Source organism: Pan troglodytes, chromosome 16 (genome assembly GCF_028858775.2).
Source record: "Pan troglodytes isolate AG18354 chromosome 16, NHGRI_mPanTro3-v2.0_pri, whole genome shotgun sequence".
NCBI classification, from domain to species: Eukaryota; Metazoa; Chordata; class Mammalia; order Primates; family Hominidae; genus Pan; species Pan troglodytes.
Window position 1 is genome coordinate 75,472,633 of NC_072414.2, and position 18,032 is coordinate 75,490,664.

The window sequence follows — 18,032 nt, forward strand, 5'->3', positions numbered from 1 at the left end:
TACTGTAACGATTTACCATGTGGCCATGCCTTTATTCTTCTGACCCTGAACCCGTTCTTTCTACAATATAGTGGCTGCTGCCTTATATCTCCCCAGTGCCCCACAAGATTAAGTCTGCGTTCCTTATTCCGTCATACAATGCCTTTCACAGCTGACCCCAGTTTATCTTTGCAGTCTTACCTCTCACCGTTTACTCTCATTTATTCTTGGTCTCAGGACCTCTTTAATACCATTAAAAGTTTGTTTGTTTGAGATGGAGTTTCGCTCTGTCGCCCAGGCTGGAGTGCAGTGGCACGATCTTGGCTCACTGCAACCTCCGCCTCCTGGGTTCAAGCGATCCTCCTGCCTCAGCCTCCTGAGTAGCTGGGATTGCAGGCACGTGCCACCACGCCTGGCCAATTTTGTGTTTTTCGTAGTTAGGATTTCACCACGTTGGCCAGGCTGGTCTCGAACTCCAGACCTCAAGTGATTCGCCTGCCTCAGCCTCCCAAAGTGCTTGGATTACAGGCGTGAGTCACTGCACCTGGCCCCCTTTAAGGGGCCTGTAATCTCAACACTTTGGGAGGCCAAGGTGGGTGGGTCACCTGAGGTCAGGAGTTCAACACCAGCCTGGCCAACATGGTGAAACCCCATCTCTACAAAAAATACAAAATTAGCTGGGCGTGGTGGCATGTGCCCGTAATCCCAGCTACTCAGGAAGCTGAGGCAGAATTGATTAAACCTGGGAGGCGGAGATTGCAGTGAGCTGAGATTGTGCCACTGTACTCCAGCCTGGGTGACAGAGCAAGACTCTGTCTCAAAAAAAAAAGTTATTGAGGGCCCCAAAGAGTTTTGTTTATATATGTGATCGTTAATGATATTTATTTAATTAGAAATAAAAACAAATTTTAAAAATACTTAATTCATTTAATATAATAAATCCATTACTTAAATAGCATTTTTATGAAAATAACATTTCACAGAAAAGTTTGCAGAATGACATTTTTACATTTTTGCAAATCTTTTTAATGTCTGATTTGATAGAAGACAACTAGATCCTCATATCTATTTCTGCATTCTCTTTATTGTAATATGTAATTGTGGTTGAAGGTATATGAAGAAAATCTGGTATTATACAGATATTTAATTGAAAAATGGTGATATGAGTATCTTAACTGTCTTGCTTTTTTTTTAAACTTCAGGGAGTACATGTGCAGATTTATTATTAAAGGTTAACTCATGTCACAGGTGTTTGTTGTTACCCTGGGTTCTAAGCCTAGTATCCAATAGTTACTTTTTCTGATCCTCTCCCTCCTCTCCTTTACCCTCCAGTAGGCCCTAGTGTCCATTGTTCCCCTCTTTGTGTCCATGAGTTCTCATTATTTAGCTTCCACTTATAAGCAAGAACACGTGGTATCTGGTTTTCTGTTCCTGTGTTAGTTTGTTAAGGATAATGGCCTCTAGCTCTATGCATGTTCCCACAAAAGACATGCTCTCACTCTTTTTAATGGCTGCATAGTATTCCATGGTATATATGTACCACATTTTCTTTATCCAATCTGTCATTGATGGGCATTTAGGTTGATTCCATTTCTTTACTATTGTATATAGCGAGTGCTGCAGTGAACATTCTCATGCATGTGTCTTTATGGTAGAATGATTTATATTACTTTGGGTATATAAGCAGTAATGGGATTGCTGGGTTGAATGGTAGTTCTATTTTTAGCTCTTTGAGGAATTGCCCTACTGATTTCCACAACGGTTGAACTAATTTACACTCCCACCAACAGCATATAAGCGTTCCCTTTTCTCTGCAACCTTGCCAGCATCTGTTATTTTTTGACTTTTTAGTAATAGCCATTGAGTTGTGTGAAATGGTATGTCACTGCAGTTTTGATTTGCATTTCTCTAATGATCAGCGATACTGAGCTTTTCTTCATATGCCTGTTTGTCTAGCGCTTTGAATAGCTTTCCCCCAGTTAGAAAATATAGGTTTTCTGAATTACTTGGGTCTTCCAAATATTCACTCATTTCAGTACAAAATGTTTTTAATCACATTTTTAATATCACTACCTATCTCATCAGAAAAGTCTTTAAGTATTGGGGCCAAGTTTGGTGGCTCACACCTGTAACCCCAGCACTTTGATAGGCTGAGGCAGGAGGATAGCTTGAGGCCAGGAGTTCAAGGCTGCAGTGAGCTGTGATCACACCGCTACACTTAGCATGGGCACAAGAGCAAGACCCTGTCTCTAAAAAAAAAAGTCTTTAAATATTGGAAAACTGTCAGTCATGGAGGATTTGAAATTCTAGTTTTCACTGAACACTCAAATTTTATCATTGGCAAAAAACAGTTGTTTTTCTGCAAGTAATAAGTTACTTATTTGTTATAACGTGCCAAATTGCCGAGTCTGCATAGCCATATTGAATATTATCATTCCTTCATATCAAAATGGTACTCCTTGAAAAGATCCTTACGGCTTCTGTTGTTTCATAGCTTCTGCTTACAGTGTTCTGGGTATCCTTCAGTTTTGCTGCCACCCTATAGCCTCTCAGTGTGCCTCACATTTAGATACCTCCAGAGAGAATCCGATTGGATTCTCCAGCCATTATCTAATATAAGGGTGCATGGCAACCAGTGCATAAGGAACCACTTGTGGCTACTTACTCAGAGGAGACTTCAGATCTAGGAGACAGTCAGAGTACCATGTCCAGAATATATACCATGATGAATTAGCAAGATGCAGTTTTCAATACATAGATGCAAAGTGATTATGGTATGAGAATTTTTTAATCTCAGATTTTGTAATTTGCTTTTACAAAGCACCCATTTGACAGCACCTTGTTTAAAGACCACAAAAAGCATGTCCTTAAAACTATAGTCACATTCTTGGTGCTCCCTTCACTTTGTTTGGGGTATTAATACTACTATGAGGCTGCCATGGGACCACCTGTTCCAAAAATATTCTTTGATGTGGATTGAGTAGTTTTTACTGTGATTATTCTACCAAGATAAACATAGAATTTATTGCCTTTCACAGTAATAATAAGAAAACATTGTTAAAGAAGGTTTCGGCCAGGCACGGTGGCTCACGCCTGTAATCCCAGCACTTTGGGAGGCCGCCGAGCCAGGCAGATCACAAGGTCAGGAGTTTGAGACCAGCCTGACCAACGTGGTGAAATCCCATCTCTACTAAAAATACAAAGATTAGCCGGGCATGGTGGCACACACCTGTAATCCCAGCTACTCAGGAGGCTGAGGCAGGAGAATCACTTGAACCAGGGAGGTGGAGGTTGCAGTGAGCTCACATCACGCCATTGTACTCCAGCCTAGGTGACAGAGCGAGACTCTGTCTCAAAAAAAAAAAAGTTTCTTTGGTTGACTAACAATTTTTCATTGTTCTAATGGGTGTCTTCCTCCTTCACAAGGGAGGAAGATCCTCCAAAGTATCTGTGAGTATAATCTTATAACTGGTGTTTTTGTTAAGAAATAATTAGGAGTCACCAGGCACTCCATTTTTTAAGTTCACAAATTTCAAACTTTTTTTTTTAGAGATTTACTTCCTCATTTTAATAGGGGCAGAAGGATAAAAAGTATATTTCTGCCATCTTAGGGGGATGGAAGTTTTGGTAACTCTCTCTCCTTTGAAGGTCCTGGAATCGTTTATTATAATATATACCATTTAGTATACATGTTGGGCTGTCTGAATGAGAACATACCCATCAGTGTGCACATGTGCTTACAAACATGTTCATTCATTTAGTGAAATTAAGAGTGGAAGCAGGCTGTTTTTAGAAAAAATATTTGAGGGCTGAGTTCCCTCTTTCATTCATCCCATGAGGGTATTACTAGGGGGTTTAATATATTTGGGTTAATGATGAGGGGGAAAAAATAGCATCCTTTTGGGGAAATAGAACCAGACACAATTTAAAGTGGGACCCAAATAGAAACATAATTCTTTTATGAAACAAATGTTTTATTTTCTGTTTGTCACACGGATGCCATCTAAATTTTAAAAGAAATCTAGGCTTCCTCTTATCCTTTATGTTTTTTTTAAAAGCAAGAAGTCAGAGACTTTGTACATCGTGATTAACTTCTACATTTGTTTGAGCTATGTGTCACAAGTAATTAAGTTATAAATATTCTGAAGATTAATTGGTGCACACTCTAAGTGCTTTTTAAATTTTACACAGCTTACCTTTCTTTCTGAAGAATGTCCTCACAAAGATAGATTATATCAATTTCTCCACTGATGATGTATTCCAGCAATAAACATAGTCCTAGAATTGTAGAATGTGCACTGCTGCACTCTGTCCTAACAGACAGTAGACAAGGTTTATAATTTTTTTCTATGGGACACTAAAAATACCCTAGTATTTCCTTTAACTTTTTGCACTGACAGGTCTAAAGCAAAGCCACAGAAGCTGCTCTTGCTCAGTAAGTATTGTTAATGCTGCAGTGCATATTAAAATTTCAGAAAACCCAATTATGTACTATCTAGGTGTGGATAGCTCTCATTGTTAGTATCCTAAATCATCTAAAGGCTTGTTTTCTTTCTTTTTTTTTTTTTTACAGACCTAACTACCATAATGAATGCTGCATATTAAGAGAAACCACAAGAAGGTTATATGTTTGGTTGTCTAATATTCTTGGATTTGATATGAACCAACACATAGTCCTTGTTGTCATTGACAGAACCCCAGTTTGTATGTACATTATTCATATTCCTCTCTGTTGTGTTTCGGGGGGAAAAGACATTTTAGCCTTTTTTAAAAGTTACTGATTTAATTTCATGTTATTTGGTTGCATGAAGTTGCCCTTAACCACTAAGGATTATCAAGATTTTTGCGCAGACTTATACATGTCTAGGATCCTTTTATCAAGGCAGTTATGATCATCGTTTTCCTGCCTTGACCCCACCATCATCAAACACTCAGTTAAATATAAATTAACATTTTTTAGATGACCACTCAACATAATGCTTAAGAATGGGATTTCCTCTCTGTGACAGAACCCAGGAATTAATTCCTAAATACATAACGTTGGTATATTGAAGACGAAATTAAAATTGTCCTTCAGTTTTGAGGCCATGTGTAAAGTTTAACCATATTGTAAAATATCTATTCCGTATTAGAAATAGCTAGTTGACAGCTTATACTTCTCAAAATTCATATTGTTATGTACACAAACTAAGTTTCTATATGTGAAGTTAGTGAGTCTTTTTGTGTTACTCCAAAATAAAGGCAATGATTTATTTTTTTCCCAGTGCCAATACAATTTTGAGCTAAGCACTCAAGGTGGATACTTTACATTTTAAAGCTGGAATCAGCAACAGCCCTATGGGAAACCAGACAAAGCATTGACTTTTAAATGTAGACTTTTAAAATAAACTGTTTTCTTTTGGAACTACAATTAGAATAGTTAATATTCATCCTTAAACCATTATTATGTGTACATTATTGTTGCTATTGTGATAATAGAGAATTTTATTTATTTTTATGCCAGCTTATATTGTGAGAACACATTTAGTCAGTTTGGGTTTTATCAATCCTGTTAATGCTTGTCCTTGGAACATCTTTCGCGTATTCAAGGTTTGTAGTTGAAAAGTTTACTGTAAAAAAATCAAAAACAAAAAAATGTATTGTTTTTACAGAATAAATTTATTGGAATGTGTACTGGGAGTAAGATTTGAGGTTGTAAGCAAACTAAGTTAGTGTAATTTGGCTTCATATATGTAACGTGAGGTATTAATGTAATTCATATATTAAAGCAAAAATTGTTCACAGCAAGCTGACAATAGAATCAAGTGCAGGTGAGGGTTTTTCTTTTTCTTTCTTTCTTTTTTTTTTAAACACTCTCTGGGTTTTAGATTATTTGAAAACACTGTAGGGGATGATGGGGAGATGACTACATGATTTGCTTACACTTACATATTTACCAGCCCAGTGGACCCTAGATTTTGTAACTTGATATTATCCATGCATTGATTTGTATCCCATTTTCTTTTGGTTTTCTTGATGAGAGCTAATAAAAACATGAGAAAATGTGAGCAGACCTAAAAGCCTAGGGCCATTAATAATGATGATGGTGATGATGGCAGCTAAGGGTATGAAAGCACCAGTCCATTTATCATTCCAGGGCACAGTGAGGAGGTGGCTGTTTGTATTTTTGGTGTGTTTCTTTCATTTAGTGAATACTGATTTTCTCTAGTATACTCAACATACAATCCCAAACATGAAAAGTTCATAAAAAGATAGTAGGGATGTCAATCTAATACTTCTTCCTTAAAAGGTCCTTTTTAATTTTGAATATTTGAATGTATTTTTTAATTAATGAAATTTAATTCATCAAAAGACCTCTTCATTGCTCACACTGAAACATAAGGGGAATGTAGATGACATTTTGAATTGGAATATACAACTCACAAATTTTCTTTAAAAGCGTTTTATGTGTATATATGAAATGTTTCAAATTTAATAAGATTTGTCTTTATAAGAGGCCAAAAATAATTTTATTAAAAATATACACAGAAATACAATAGAAATATTTCCAGCCACCAATAAAACAAGTGTTCATTAAGGATAGAGATAAAGTTACTGATCCCTATTTAGCTGTTTAAATTCACACAAAAAAATTTAGTAAAAGTAATTTTCTTAAAACAGCAGCAAATAATAAACTTTCCTTGGGAAAACATTTTTCAAACAACATTTAAAAATATTCTGATGATTTGCCTTTTATATTGAGTTTAATAATGAAGCATATTCATCTTATTTGCAAAAGTTACTCCTCCAGTCTGCATTCCCTGTTTTGAATTTTTTAATATGCACAGGCCGTATTCTCTTTTGAATAGTTTCATTTCATGCTCACTATTGTTGGCACTAAATTGTAATTTTTTACACTTATAATTATTTTATATGTCAAACAATATTGAGATGGATGATCAAGTTTATTCACAAATGATTTTGAATATATTTCTTTAAACAAACTGTTTCTCAAGAATTTCCATTTTCCTTCAAAAAAAATTTACACAATACCATATAGCTCACACATACAGTGCAGAGCAAGAATGTACATATTCTTAAGTACTCACGTATGAGAAGAGAGTGAAATGGGACAAAATATCAGTACCAGTATAACAAAAGTTAGTAATTTAGAAAGGAGGAACATGAAGTAATATTTTTATTCCACTTTTTCTTCTGCCTTTGTTTTTATGAAGAACTCTGGTTTGTAGATACAACGATAGGCCAAGAGCTGAGGAAGAACTCCATATGCTATGTTTAATGCTAAAAAAAGGATTTTTGCTTCTTCAGGGACTCTGTAGACATAAGCAGTTCTAGCATGAAGAGATGCACCAATGTGAGAAAACTGAGCCTGTTGCATTTAAAAAAAAAAAAATTGGGTAAGCATGAAACGTGTTCAGTTGGATGCATGATGAGTTCTGAATGGTTCATTGAGGCTACGTTTCTGTGCCCTCAAAACCAGTCTCACCTGCAGGCAAAATACCTTCAAACAATCCAGAGTCTTTAATGTCAGAGACTTTCATTAAATTTAGTCCTTGATTAAATTTAGGGCCATTCTTGATATGACTGTTCAAATAAAGTAGATATTATTTAGTGTAGTTTTATCATGCCAGTTGTGTTTTTTAACCATCAAGTGCCCCTTACCGAACATTAGTGGCTCAATCTAATAGAAAAATCTGAATAAAATCTCAAATTTTTTTCTGATTTGTGTTCTGGAGATCCTACATACAGACTCAGTTGTGGTTCACAAATTGTGTTCCAATAAAAATGAAGAAAGCGCAGAGTTTTAAAAAACAAATATTTTTAGCATAACAAACTATTGAAAGGGAAGCACTAGGGGGACCTCAGCTTCATTTATCAGTCTTTCATCTACTCCTTGGAGCAAGAGCTCATACCCTTTCCCTATGTGTTTTTTGTTTATTCATTTATTCATGTATTTGTTTTTTCTGCAGCTTTTAAAATATTAAGGGTTGTTTGTAAGATAAGGTTGTTACCAACTTGGGTGGAGGTAGGAGTACGGTTGCTCTTTGTAAAATGGCAAATGTACATGCAGGCAACCTTTTTAAATCAAATTATAATTTATTTAGAAGTATGACTTGTCAGCATTATCCACATTTGCAAAATGGCCTCCCTCTCTACTTATATACTTGTTCAGAAAACACATTCAGAATGTGCCAATTGGTCTTTTTTGATATTTTTCGCAAGCACAGAGGAAAACTGTATTGGAAAGGGTAAAACAGACCACAGCAGGATTAAAAGCTCCTGTCAGAAAATTTCCTCAGAAGGCTTGTATCATTACAAAATGTACCCCTGGAGTCTGCATTTTCATATCTTGCTGAAATTCAAGATACACATGAATAAAGGATTGGGAATCTAAATGTAATAAGTAGTAAATTATCAGTTCATCAGGATCAAAGAGACAAAAGACTGCACTATAGAGAAGGCATAGAAGTAACAAGAATGAAGAACTAGATAATTTGCTTTAAATACATATAAGTTATTTTACATTTCCTTCCATATGAAACCAATTTATTCTGCTGAGTGATTTCACAGATAAAGGTGTTACTTACTTGACTTCACCATGACAAGAAAAGGACAAGTTTTTTTAAGCAGCATCTTTATGAATTTTTTATCAGTGGCAGATATTTTAATGGGCTGCATTTTTACAAATTCCTGATATATTCTGGAGATCTGTGGTACATTTTTGCTACTCTGGAGATATAAATTAAATTAGCATGATGTATTGCCAAGGACCAGCACGTGGATTGTCTACATTGTGATCCATGAGGCACTGAGAGGACTCGGCCCTCAGATACACCTCCCCTGGGTAGATGCCCAGGCAGAACCCAGCAAATGTATTTGCATCTCTGGGCTCCGAGGACAAAAAAGCCTTGAGAGTAAAGGGCACTTTCAGGGCTGCCCTGAGGAGGTGCTTTCTGGACATTCTAGGAGCTCTGAGCAGGAGCATGGCTCCTGTACTGTTTTTCCTTAGGGCCTGTTTTGAATAATAGTGTTTTTCTGAATATATAACCAAGCATTTTCTTCTGGACTGGAAGCCAAATTTGATCCCTGGTTCTCAGAAATCTGGGTTTGGTGGTTCTGTCTTTATAGATACTTGTACACATCACAAAATCACCAAATTTGGGGAAATGCCAACCATACTTTGAGAGAATAAATATGAGCAGTTGTGCCTACTTGCATAGGGGAGCCTGTGTAAAAAGTCAGTGATTCTGTAGGCTCTTTTCCTGCACTAACCAGTGCAGTTAATACCTCATTTTCATGAACAGCAAACTCATGGCAACATTAAGTGAATCACGGCCGGGCGCAGTGGCTCACGCCTGTAATCCCAGCACTTTGGGAGGCCAAGGCGGGTGGATCACCTGAGGTCAGGAGTTCAAGACCAGCCTGGCCAACATAGTGAAACCCCATCTCTACTAAAAAATACAAAAAATTAGCCGGGCGTGGTGGCAGACGCCTGTAATCTCAGCTGCTCGGGAGGCTGAGGCAGGAGAATTGCTTGAACCCGGGGAGTGGAGGTTGCAGTGAGCCAAGATTGTGCCACTGCACTCCAGCCTGGGTGACAGAGTGAGACTCTGTCTTTAAAAAAAAAAAAAGATTCATGTCCTTAGATTAGATTGTAAGCCCACTGGGCAGGTACTGTGTCTAATGTTTTGTGTGGCACCTGTCACATTGTTAGAGCTCAATAAACGTTCAACAACAATGGACTTGTGACTGTCAAAATACAAAAAGGGTCTACAAAGCATTTCTCTAGTTTTGTATGTATTTTAGTAGGCCTCTTTATTCAGAATTATTAAACAAGGCACAAAAATTTTAACATTCATAATCAAAAGAGGCATTTGTATGTGAGAGAAGAACTCTAAGGCCAGTTGTGTGCAGCTCCCAGTACTGCTCATAGTCCTAATGGATGTACTTATGGTGGCCACACTTCCAGCTGAGTGAGCACCTGACCATAGCTTTCTCCTAAGGCATAGGATGTTAAGTGTTCAGGGTTCTGAAGTTCAGAAAAACAGTCTCACCTGAGGAGTTTTCTCTTCCCAAGCACATAGCTAATAAAGGGCTGCAGGTTTTCTCCTGGGTGATGTTCCCAGCAGCACAAGGCCTCTCATGGCAGGACCTGAAGAGCTCAGCCTGAGCCTGTGCTGGGGTCAGGTGGCTCAGTGAACTCAGTGCTGCTGAATTAACAGGAGGCCCAGGATTACAGATATGAGTTGTTGATCCTAGAAATTTCTCCAGAATTTAGCAATGTGAGGTTGAGTCCCTAATAATTTTTCTTCTGCTTCATTCTAAATCATTTTCACCTTACAGAAATAATTAAGAGATATACTCTGATTTTTTTTTAAGAATGGATGATTGGAATGGCACATGAGACAATAAGGTGAACAAAGGTTAAATTTTAAGAGCTGTTTTCTTACATGTATAGAGAGACAATCTGTAAAGGATAACTAAAAAAGTTAATCGTGGTTCCAGAAGGAGGAACTGAAAGAGTGTTATATGTCCATGTGAATGTTATAGGCAGAAAACTTAGGTGACCATTGGGATGATAGCCAGGGTCTTTTGCTAATACAGTATAAATAGCTAATCTAGAACTGTGTTATCTTTTCTTAGAGTTTTCTGAGCAACATAGTTCATTGGTTCAGAACACTGACTTTGGAACTAGACATCCAGAGTCAAATCACAGCTCCACCACAAACCAGCCGTATGGCCTTGGGTGAGGTGTGGAACCCACCTCATAGGTTGTTATGAGGGTTCAGTGAGGTGATGTTTGTGACATGCTTAGACAGTGTCAAGCACTTGGGGCTATTCTGTAGACACAAATACAAAACTGAAATACCCATTCATGATCTGGTGCTCGACTCTAGAAAATCTGGGCCCTTTGTTTTTAGATTCTCTTGACCTTTTGACCTTTTTACTGTGAGTGTCTCCATGAAAGGATAAGTACATAAAAGATGTTAAATCAGTATAATTTAATACTAAATAAAGATGTTTAGCAATGAATCACACCAGAAGCAAATGAAGAAAACAAGATTTGCATTAGTATCCCAACTATCCATGTTCTTCCTAAACTGTTACTTTCAGATTTTTCTTAACGTCTCCATGAGGGAAAAACCATATGAAATTTACTTCCAGGCTGAGCGTGGTGGCTCATACCTATAATCCCAGCACTTTGGGACGCCAAGGCAGGAGGGTCACTTGAGTCCAGGAGTTTGAGACCAGCCTGGGCAACATAGCAAGACCCTGTCTCAAGTTAAAAAAAAAAGGATAAAGAAATTTACTTCAGTAGAGTTAACTCTTCACAACCAAATTATTCACACGTAAGTTTCCATATCTCTTTGTGAGAAAAAGACATGACATAGCACCTACATAGCCAGGGAGTTAGAGAGTCTGAGGGCAGCACCTGACTGAAGTAACTGAACCTCCTTCACTGGCTGTGGGATGGCAGGCTCCTTACCAAGCCCATGGTGAGTCTGTCCCAAAGCTTTCACCCAGTTTCTTTGTTTTCTTGGTAATTATATACAATACACTTAATTTAATTAGTTTGTCTTCAGGTTAATCTTCGGAACAACATAAGGCATATCTCCAAATTCTTACTGGGAATCTTCTACCAGTAATAATAGCAACAAAGGGTTACATAGCTGTTATGTGCCAGACACTGTTTTAAGCCCTTTACATAATTACCTCATCCAGCCCTCACAGCAATTCCATGAGAAAGCTACTGTTATTATCCTCACTTTACAGAAGAGGAAACTGAGGATCAGAGAGGTAAAGTAGCCAAGGTCATTGTGCTCATCAGCAACAGGCTAGAATCTGAACCAGTTCACCTCCAGAGCTTATGTTCCTAACTATATGAACTCTACTGGCTTTGGCTTTTTTTCATTTTCATTGATATTTTAGCAAAGAAAATGCTTCAATTGATAGGAAATGCTAATAAGTGGATCTAAGCAGCCTATAATGCCTTTCAGATTACACTTGCAGCTTTAATCCTATGGTTAGCATTTTATATGAAAAGATACCTGGGTTATGAGTAAGTCCCCACTGGAACTCTTTGGTCTAAAATGTGTCCTGGTTTCATTTTATTCAATCTTCTTTTACTCTTTCCTTGATCTTTTGATTTCTGAAGGCAGCAGATTTGGCAGACTCCTACATGGTCTGAAATCAAGGCCCCAATAACTACTCACTCTTTTTTCTTTCTTTTTTTTGAGACAGTCTTGCTCTGTCACCCAGGCTGCAGTGTAGTAGGCGTGATCTTGGCACACTGCAGCCTCTGCCTCCCAGGTTCAAGCAATTCTCCTGCCTCAGCCTCCCAAGTAGCTGGGATTATAGATGCCCACCACCACACCCAGCTAATTTTTTGTATTTTTAGTAGAGACGGGGTTTCGTCATGTTGGCCAGGCTGGTCTCAAACTCCTGACCTCAGGTGATCCACCTGCCTGGTCCTCCCAAAGTGCTGGGGTTACATGTGTGAGCCACTGCGCCTGGCCACTACTCAATATTTCTTCCATTGGCCTATACTGATCTAGAACTTTTCAAAGGTGGTTTTTTTTTCCCTTACTAAGTTGCATAGATTCTTGAGAGTTTACTAGATGTTTCAGTAAAAGTAAGTTTTAGTAAAGTTAGTAGGATCATGAATGCATAAGGCTTCTAAATAAGAATGGCAATTTTAGCAAGCAAAGATGCTGATTAAAGTTACAGAAAAATGCCTATTTTTGTTTTGTTTTGTTTTTTTGTGGTGGTGGGAGAGACAGGGTCTCTCTCTGTCACCTGGGCTGGAGAGTGCAGTGACACAGTCTCGGCTCACTGCAACCTCTGCCTCCTGGTTCAAGCGATCCTCCCACCTCAGCCTTCCTAGTAGCTGGGACTGCAGGCATATGCCATCACGCCAGCCTAATTTTTGTATTTTTTGTAGAGATGGGGTTTTACCATGTTGCCCAGGCTGGTTTCAAACTCCTGACTTCAAGCAATCCACCCACCTCGGGCTCCCAAAGTGCTGGGATTATAGGTGTGAGCCACCGTGCCTTGCTGGAGAGTGCTTTCTGTGATGAATGTGTCAGATACTCCCATAAGATGAGACTCCATTTCATAAGCGAGTATTTGCTAAGTACAAAACAAATAACGTAATTCAGTATTCTGGTCATATCTATTGTTTTGTTGCGGCATGGCTTCTAACTTTTCCTTAGCCTACACACTATAAGTGGGTAGATATTAAAGCTCAGCCAAGAGCTATGGGAATCAGACCCATAATTCTTTACTCAGTCTGTCTTCACCTGCTGGGCTGGGAGAAACATCCTTCTGACATTTACAGGATCTGGTCCTTAGCCTTAGGCTCTGGATCTGGGCATTCACCATCAAGAGAGGGGCTTCAGGCTGCCTTATCAACTGGGCAGTGATGGATAAGCCCCAGGATGCCTGACGTCTGACATGAACGAGGTAATGCCCCTGCGGCTGCCAGCTGCTCTGTAGTCCACACTGCCCTTCTGAGAACCACTTGGCTGGAGTAATAAGTGCCCATCTGCAAGCTTAGCTTCACCAACAGATTAGGGTTTGTCTTATTGCTACAGGCTTACCATGCCCATTTTCCTCTAAGCTATGACCTTCCTAAGCTTCCTGACTGTTGACCCTGGCCATGTGACTAGGCTTTTGCCTAGGTTTTCCTGCTGTTTCCATTTGTCTCCTGAGACTTGACCAGGTCCAACATCTGGTCTCTTTAACCAGCCTGCTGGCTGATGACACTTAGCATTCCTGCATCAGGGACTGGTACCAGGCCGACCAGGCACATGGCAGGCAGAGGAGGCCTGATTGTGCAGGCAAAGCACACAGGTAATAGGTGTCAAACTGAACAGCTGTCAAACTGAACAGTCTAATCCTCTAAAGAAAGGGCTGGCAAGAGTGAAGTGGGTATGCGGCCATCTGTTCTGAAGGATACAGGAGAATAAGGCAGAGGAACCAGGCCAAAAAAAAAAGGCAAGGCTTACTCTGCCCTCAGACCTGCTGCATATGCCCACACCTCAGTGTTTCCCTGGGTTATTCCCTGGAGAGGCTCAGCCTAATAAAGCCCCACTTGGCCCTCAGAGTCCAACTCAGAATGTCACTGCCTTCCACCCACAAGGTTCTCCAACACCTCGTACTACATACAGTCTTTTGTGCTGTAGGACTCTGTGCCATAGTTCATTGTTTGCATGGGGTGGGTGAGATAACACAATGGTGAAGAATATGAGCTTTGGAGTCAGACAGGATTTCATAAACCTATTCTGCCATTTAATAACTGTAATCTTAGGCAAATAATTTCAGGTGGACTGAGCCTCAGCTTCCTCATCTTTAAATTGGGGTTTTTTTTCCAGAGCTATTACAAAAGATAATATTATGTGTCCATTGTGCTGTTTATTCTGAGGCAGGCAGGAAGACCACAGTCAGCAGCCTCCCCTCAGTTGACCTGGTGCCAGGCCTGGACCTTGAAAATATCCCACATGATCTTGGCATAAAAAAGAATTAAAATTTTAATTATGTTAAGCTACTCTGAGTATTTGTTACAGCAGCAGAGCACATAGCCTATCCTTAGACAAATAGGTAAGTAAAACTTTTAACATGGTTTGCCTGGCATGAAGTAAGGTAATGAGAGCTCAGACTAGTGTAGGGGCAGCGGAGCTGGAAAAAAAAAATGGGTTGGAGAATCACTGGAGTAAAACTAACTGGACCTGGTTGGGTGTGGTGGCTCACACCTATAATCCTACCACTTTGGGAGGCTGAGGCAGGAGGATTACTTGAAGCAGGCATTTGAGAATAACCTGGGCAAAAAAATAAGATCCCACCCATCTCTTTAAAAAATTTAAAAATTAGCTGTGTGCGGTGGTGTATGTCTGTAGTCCCAGCTACTCTAGAGACAGAGGCAGGAGGATTGCTTGAGCCTAGGAGTCTGAGGCGCGGTGAGCTATGACTGTGCCATCACACTCCAGCCTGGGAGATGGAGCAAGACCATGTCTCTTAAAAAAAAAAAAGGACTTAGTGGTGGTCTAGATGTAGAGGATGAGGAGTGTAAATAATTACTCCAAGTTTCTGGCTTGAGTTGCTGGATGCAGTTGGACTATTTAAACAGATAATGAAAAAATGGAAGGTTGTGGGGAGGATCAGGTCCTATTTTATATATTAAATCTGAGGTGCTAGTGAGGCATGCAAGTAAAAAGACTGAGTTTGGAATGAAATACAGGAGTCTGGGAATGGTGTGGGCCGAAGGTAGAAAACTGGAAGTCATCAGCTTATAGTTGGTATTGAAAGATACAAAGATAAAGACCTAAAATACAGAAATAAACCCCAAGGACTGAGGAATCGGGTATTTAGAGGTCTGCAAAGGAAAAACAACCAGCAAAGAGCAATAAATGTTAGTTCTCTTCCTTCTTAAGCCCCTCAAGAAAAGGACAGGAACCATTACTTCTGGATGCTACATCAACTTTTTCGATACTACTATGCTAATTTTATAATTAAGAATTACCTCAAACTGAAAGGATTTAATGCATTGACCCCTTAAATACTATATTTTTCAACCGTGTGAATTCTAGTATGTCTTGCGATCATGGTTATTATACCATGCATATAATTGACTGTACAAGCCTACAGTTTCTAGATGAACCTCATTCTTATAACTGCTTGAAAAGAACAAGATGAAGCTAATGTTTTTAAATGATAAGTTCATTTGTTTTATTTCTAGTAAGAAAAACAATGAAATTAATTTTCTTCCTTGTTCAGAAGATTGATTTGTTTTGCTAATTATCTTGTAAAAATGTGCTTTATGTTATGTGTGAAGTTCTCCATAGATAATTTCATTTTCAGTTAAACGCAGTAAGCATTCACTGAACACCTACTCTAGGCCAAATATTTGGCAAGGTGCCAGCGGAAAAGGAATGAAACGACAGGCCCAGAACATTTTTAAAATCAGTTTCCCTGGTTCTGTATAGCATAGCGTAGTGGAATTCTGAAGTCTTAAATTTGGATGGACATTTTGAAGGTGACAGCTCTCAATCCTTTTTTAGTAGCCATGGTATTCAGAGATTGTGAAACAGTCCAATAAAACAACAATGCCACATGCTGGGTGTGTAACCTTGGGCAAATCATTTAACTTCACTGGACCACAGATAAATTCCTCATCTGTGTAACTGGATGGCACATCTACCATATAGTTATTGTGAGATTGAAATAAAATGTACTTGCAGAAATGTCTTCTGAAGAACTGCAAAACAAAAGGTGACATGTCTAATAGCTATCTCCTAGTCTAAAACACTGAGCAGAGAAGTTTTTCATATATTCAACAATTGACACCTAGACCACAAGTAAACCTTCACAACAGAATATTCTTAGTACCTGAGCCAGACCTCCAGCATGTATCAATGTGATGTCAGGCATCCAGGAACATCCAGGAACCACTAAGCCATACAGTGCAGTCACAAAGTAAGGAACAGAATAGAACATATATGCCAGCATCTATATTGAACAGAGAAATAACATCATCAGCAAATTGGTAGTTAACTTGGCCTGACTAAAAAGTACAAAAAAGTAAACATTTTCATCTTTGAAAATATTAATTCCTATTTCCTATATGGGACTCTTTTTTTTTTTTTACCTTTATTTTTATTTATTTATTTATTATTTTAGGTGGAGTCTCACTCTGTCACTCAGGCTGGAGTGCAGTGGCGCAATCTCGGCTCACTGCAACCTCCACCTCCCGGGTTCAAGCAATTCTCCTGCCTCAGCCTCCTGAGTAGCTGGGATTACAGGCATGTGCCACCATGCCCGGCTAGTTTTTTGTATTTTTTCAGTAGAGATGGGGTTTCACCATGCTGGCCAGGCTGGTTTCAAACTCCTGACCTCGTGATCAACCTGCCTCAGCCTCCCAAAGTGCTGGGATTACAGGCGTGAGCTACCGCACCCAGCTGGGACCCATTTTTTAAAAAGAAAATTAATTTTAGAAAAATCTTAGGCTTCATAACTACTTGACCTGAATTTTAGGATAAGCAGCAGGATCCTTTAGATAGGGCTCTTGAAATTGCGTATATAATCGGCAGAGCTCAGATGGGCAATCCAAAGCAATCTAAGGACAAAAATAAACTCATTATAAAAATACAATCACATCTGGTTCTTAGGTTTGCTGATAAGGCTAAATGTGCCAGGTTTAGTCACAAGCTGCTTTGCTGTTTAACAAAACGTATGCATTGTAGAGGTTCATCAATGATGGAAATATTTTGCAGATTTGTTCTAAGGAGATTAAGCAAAGGTTAATTATGGTGCAGGAAATGGAAACTAATGCCCTATTCTTGGGTATTTTTCAGATATTCAGAGTTTAAGTATCTAGGTTTGGCTAGCCAAAGCACAGCTTGCTTTAAATTATGAGTTTCACTTTTCTTGGAAATAACTTAGCCCACTATTCCCTACAGGAAGAAAAGTATATTTCTACACCAAATTCATCTTACTATGCATTGCAAGATTTGAAAATAGCACCTTCCTGTCTCCAGTGCATCATAGAGTATATGGCCTTTGGAGGCAGTAAAAGATGATTTGAAAGCAGGGTCCTCTTGCCGGAAAGTCTCTTTGGCACTTTACTAGGTCCCCTCTCTGAGTCACCTTCCTCCCCTCAGGCACCATTCCTCATGTCTTTGGCCATAAATGTTGTCCCACCTAGATGGCATATATGAACACAGGCCAATGGCAGAGTTGGTAAAAATGGCCCCAATCCAAAAGCCCTACCCACCTTGCATGCACCCCCACACATGCACACATTTTTCTCCTGCACAGGGAAGGGGATATGGCCGTGCAGGAATACAGGTGGGGCCCACTATTTTTTGTTGTTTGAACTTTAAGAATTACAACAAACTAACCAAAGAACAGTTTCAGTGGCCCTGTGGTCTAAGCAAAGCTATGGCCTTGCCTTCTTTACTTCTCTTCCCCATGCCCCTCCTCCTGTTAGCCAGCTCTCCTCCAGAAAGTTTCTGACATTTCACAGATAAAGATAACTCTTAAAACAGCTTCTCACC

The 18,032-nt window shown here is 39.1% G+C and overlaps 2 protein-coding genes across 15 annotated transcripts in view; one reads left to right on the top strand and one right to left on the bottom strand.

Moving 5' to 3' along the window:
• HDGFL3 (HDGF like 3) overlaps positions 1-18,032 on the top strand; it is a 94,078-nt gene that overhangs the window by 63,841 nt on the left and 12,205 nt on the right. Inside the window, exon 6 of one of the 3 annotated variants that reach the window (XM_001149122.8) lies at positions 4,553-6,026. The exons of the other annotated variants lie outside the window; for them this stretch is intronic. Coding sequence (XP_001149122.2) covers positions 4,553-4,558 — 6 coding nt within the window. The 3' untranslated portion in view covers positions 4,559-6,026. Of the gene's footprint in view, positions 1-4,552; positions 6,027-18,032 lie in introns of those variants that run through there. 3 annotated transcript variants of the gene reach the window in all.
• The window catches only part of TM6SF1 (transmembrane 6 superfamily member 1), a 29,309-nt gene continuing 18,184 nt past the window's right edge, over positions 6,908-18,032 (bottom strand). For 6 of the 12 annotated variants that reach the window (XM_003314840.6, XM_063794293.1, XM_063794290.1 and 3 more), the window contains 3 exons: positions 17,000-17,092; positions 16,366-16,485; positions 6,908-7,348 (listed from right to left, as the gene is read on the bottom strand). In XM_003314840.6, the coding sequence (XP_003314888.2) occupies positions 7,157-7,348; positions 16,366-16,485; positions 17,000-17,092 (405 nt within the window). In that variant the 3' untranslated portion in view covers positions 6,908-7,156. Of the gene's footprint in view, positions 7,349-7,419; positions 7,564-12,888; positions 13,111-16,365; positions 16,486-16,999; positions 17,093-18,032 lie in introns of those variants that run through there. The other 6 variants (XM_063794292.1, XM_016927312.4, XM_063794288.1 and 3 more) reach the window with 4 other exon arrangements.